Genomic DNA, 4,539 nt, shown 5'->3' on the forward strand with positions numbered 1-4,539 from the left:
GGGAGAGGCCGCCCGCCTTCCCGCCGACCCCGTCCGCGCAGCCGGGGTGGGGGCGGGGTCTCCCTGCCCGGGTCTCGCGCTGCCGGGGTTGGACCCCCGCCGCCCGGCGGAGTCCCTCCCTGTGCCGCGGGCTCCGGCCCGGAGTGCTGGAGGGGGGGAGGGGGAAGCGGTCAAGGCCGGGCTCCGGGCGGCCGGGTCCCCACGCTCACCGTCCTCCGGGGAGGGGGGGGTGGCGACGCGCTCCGGTTCCCACAGTGGGCCGCGGTGCTAACGCCGAGGGTCCTGCCCACCCTCCGCGATGAGTCTGCACAAAAGATCCGCAGGCTCTGCTGCCGGGAACGCTGCGAGCTGGGGACGCTCCGCGGAGACCCCCGGTCTGAGTTCGTGGTTCGGTTCACTCTCCTTCAGGGGGAAATTCTGTTGTTCGTTTGTACTTTGGGTCTGCAGACCTGTCAGGGTCTTACCGGACAAGTTTCTTGTTTTCGTGGAGTTTGGATTTTGTGCATGTTGTCGAATGCTCTGTAAAAATCTCTTTCGACTTTTTTTTTTCCCGACTTTTTTTTTTTTTTTAAAGCAACCCTTGTCATTGTGGCGTTCTCAGAGCCTTCTATCTGTACTTAGCGTTTTTCAGGATAGGTCCTCCCCAAACAGACGTCTGTACATCATTTAAATCAGCCTTATTCCTTCTCTCCGGGGAGTCTCTGTTACACATTTTAGGAGTTCATTGCTTCACCTGCTTTTCTTTGAATAGAATCATGTTTTGAACACTGTTGTCCAGTAGAGGACCCTACCCGTGTGTGGTTATTTAAATCGAAATTATTTAAAATCGAATTTAAAAATAAAAATTTAAAATTCTTTTTGTCCATGGCTATAGCTGCATTTCAAGTGGTCAGTAGCTGCATGTAGCTGATTGGCTTCCTTACAGGTCAGTGCAAATATGGAACGTTTTCATCATTGCAGAAGATTTTAATGGACAAAGCTGGTTCCTCCTTATTTTCACTTTGTATTAAGGTACTTTGTACCTATGTTTAATGAAGGTATAATTTTTTTTTCAGGATGCGCCTTTGAGTACCTTATTGAAACGTTAAATGACAGCTCACGGAAGAAGTTCTTCAATGTACCTAGACTTGGAGGCACCAAGTATGGTAATGTTGCTTAAATTTTCAGGGGTGAGGGGGGGATTTAGTTTCCAATAATAAAAATGCATTTCTTAAGCTGAGCTGAAGAGATTTTAAATTTACTCCCACCATGTTGTAACAGGTAAGCCTACACATAACTTCTAACGTTTTAAAATACCTTCCTGGGACAACTTTTGTTTGAGGAGGGTGTAAGTCCATACCTTAATTTCTCATTTAAAAATGTAAGATCATTTAGCGGTGATTTTTTTCCATAGAGAAACTATTTAAAAATCAAAAAAACCCTGACTGATGATATTCTACACCTGTTACACACATGCTTTAATTTTTCAAGTGAACAGTGCCTACTATTCTTTACCTGCCATGCTCGTATTGGAACCGTCCGCGGGGCCTGCTGATCTGAGGTGTTCTGCAGTGCTGGGCATGGTTTGCCCTGGCCTGTGCACCAGCACTGTGGGCAGACCTTTGCAGGTGCCTGATCACGGTCAAACCCTTCACTGAGATCTCAGAAGACTGAACTTGGCTCAACCCTAGGGTACTGGAAGGAAGTCTTGACTTTATGGACAGTTGACAACTGAACCAGCCAATGAAGAGAAGACCTGTTTGGAAGAGTTTTTTGTTTGTGGATTTTTCAGTGAAAACTACTGAAAGATAAATGCCAGATCTTTTGCGGTGCATTTTGGAGGTAGCTTTCTCTCTCTCTCTCCCTCTCTCTCTCTCTCCCTCTCCCTCCCTCCCTCCCTCCCCCCCCCCCCCCCCCCCCCTCTCTCTCTCTCTCTCTCTCTCTCTCTCTCTCTCTCTCTCTCTTTAAACATTTATTTATATTTGAGAGAGAGAGACACAGAGCATGAGTAGGGGAGGGTCAGAGAGAGAGGGAGACACAGAATCAGAAGCAGGCGCCAGGCTCTGAACGGTCAGCACAGAGCCCGACGCGGGGCCCGAACTCTGAGATATGACCTGAGCTAAAGTTGGCTGGCCTCTTAACCGACTGAGCCCCCCCAAGCACCCTGGAGCTTCTCTTAATATTTTCTTTTTGTATTCTGTAATTAAAAAGGGTGCTTTTGTGATTCTCCTGTAGATTTTGATGTATCTAAATAGTCTAGACTGCCACTGGCAGTTTTTCCTGTACATCGTGAGGCTGTTTCAGTATTTTGGAGAAGGAACCAGTCTTAGAATTAGTTTAACTTTTAAAAATAAAAGGTTCTCCAAAATGAGCTCAGTACCCTTTACCTTGCGTGTTTCAATGCAGTGATTTGTATTAAGAGAGGCTGGTTATTTTCTAAGTGTCCTATGTCTTTATTTCACATTTATTTTGTCCTTTAACTGATGATGAATTTTTGAAGTTTTGAATAGGGAACAGCTGAATTCCTTCTATGTGAGAAAGATCTTTTATTTCCCTTTACTTCTTTCAAATATCCAGTGATTCTGGCCTGGAAGTTTTTAAACCCGTATTTTATAGCTTAGTAAAAGAGAATATGTGAGGATATTTTAAAAATTTGGTGAGTCCTTTCTTTGGCTAACTTGTGGAAATGTACACATTTGAAAACGGGCTCTATTTTTTCCCCAGAGATTGCAGAAAATCAGTAGGAGAAACTATTAAAAAAAACTAAAATGTTTTGAAAGAGAAGGTTAACAATATAAAAGCTAAGTTTTCTCTGGAAAATAGGTTTTCGTGGGCATCTGGATAACTGAGTCCCAGAGCACCGAGGTGTTTATAACTGTGGTAAATACAGTAATAAAACACCTGTACATATAAATGTCTTCAAAACAGAAGTTTGGTTTTTATTTCCAAGGGATTAAAGCCCTGTTTTATTCCTGGAGTGGTTATTAGGAAAGGGTTATTAATAATTGGTGATTTCTTAGTCCTCACTTAGGGGAATAGAATTGGAAAGAAGGGACTTGGGAAGAAAGGCGTCGCTGCAGTGGAGGGTTGTTTTGCTTGTTTGTCATCAGAACAAAGAATCTTTGTTGCACTTCTGGAGGGACCATGTGGACGGCCTTCCAGGGATGTGCTTAGCGGACCCCGCTGTGTGTCACCGGGGTTTGGGGCCATGGTCTCCTCTGCTCCTGTCCCGCATTCTGACGCCTGCCGGGGGGAGCACGAGTGCGGTAGTGACCTTGCTCTTGCCAGCCCTCTCCCGAGCTCGCGGCGCGCTGCGAGGAAAGAAGATCTGCTGTACAGGCAGTGACTTCAGCTAACGGTTCTGTTTTTCTCATGCAGCAGGAAATGTGGATTTGGGCCGAGCCGGACTGTGTAGCACCGGTGCCAGCAAGGACCCAGGCTTTTTTTCTGTTGTGCTTTCCTTGTTTGGGTCGCAAAGAGCTGCTGCACCTCCAGGCGCCGTCCAGGTCCTAGGCAGCTAGACAGCAGCACAGGGAGGGAAGCCCTCTGCTTTCGCCTGTGTCTCCTTGGCCAGACCAGTGGCCACTTCAGGGAGGCGAGGGAGAAGGGGTTGAAGTGCTTGGGGGGTGAGCCGGCCCGGATTCTTCCTACTCCATCTGTCTTTCCATAGAGCACAACACAGATTGCTTGGTTTCTGCGTGTTTTACTGCCATTTCATCTTTTTGTTTCCCAGGTTTACACTCACGGTATCTTTACGGAAGTGGACACATCCTGCACATTGATGTCATTTCAATCTTCTATAAGTTCACTTGCGGCAAATCCCCTTTTTCACGGTTGGGAGCTGCCTGTCTGGCGCTCCGTTGCACTGACTACAGCCTTCAAGATTTTGAGTAACTGTCACGTAGACTCTGGATGTGAAAGTAGACCTGTTCCCTGGGACAGAGACTGCCTTGTGGAGGAGCTAGGACTTGAATCAGTGAACGGAAGGAGACGTGTTGAGGAAGGGGGAGGACAGTGGAAAGCCTGGCCTGGCGATGGGGAGCACTGCGGAGCGGCTGTCGCTGAGCCGCAGGGCCTTCCGCTAGAGGAAAGCCCCGAGCCCCCTTGTTTAAGGCCGCCTCCTCACCCTTCTTCACCTCCTGACGGCGTGTTTACTGCCCTGTGTAGAACCGAGGCTTGGTTTCCCAAATCCTGACTTGCAGCCTCTGAAAAAGCCTATTTAATTTTTTAGGAGAGTTTTTATTGTTTTGCAAAATTAGATTGGGGTTGAGAATCACAAAAAGACAACATTACAAGCAGTGCAGAAACTCATTTTTATGTGTAGGTACAAACACACGTAAACGTGCTGCTTTTAAGAGAAGTGGTGTGTGTTGTTCTGTGACCTTTTTTTTGTTTCCTTGCTCGATCACGAACATCTTTCCGTGTCCCGGGATACGAGTAGGCGCTGCCCTCTGAGCCTCTGGTTCCTGAGTCCGGGAGCAGGAGTTCGGGTAGCGAGGGTTACCTAGGCTCGTGCACGGCCGCGCTGCACTGCCCGTGTGGACGCGCCGCGGCTCGGTG

General features: G+C 47.8%; 1 protein-coding gene across 2 annotated transcripts in view; it reads left to right on the plus strand.

The window, feature by feature from the left end:
• The window catches only part of IREB2 (iron responsive element binding protein 2), a 43,178-nt gene that overhangs the window by 198 nt on the left and 38,441 nt on the right, over positions 1-4,539 (plus strand). For both annotated transcript variants that reach the window (XM_029950602.1, XM_029950603.1), the window contains exon 2: positions 1,056-1,145. In XM_029950602.1, coding sequence (XP_029806462.1) covers positions 1,056-1,145 — 90 coding nt within the window. The remainder of the gene's footprint in view (positions 1-1,055; positions 1,146-4,539) is intronic.

This window comes from Suricata suricatta, chromosome 9 (genome assembly GCF_006229205.1).
Source record: "Suricata suricatta isolate VVHF042 chromosome 9, meerkat_22Aug2017_6uvM2_HiC, whole genome shotgun sequence".
Classification (NCBI taxonomy): Eukaryota; Metazoa; Chordata; class Mammalia; order Carnivora; family Herpestidae; genus Suricata; species Suricata suricatta.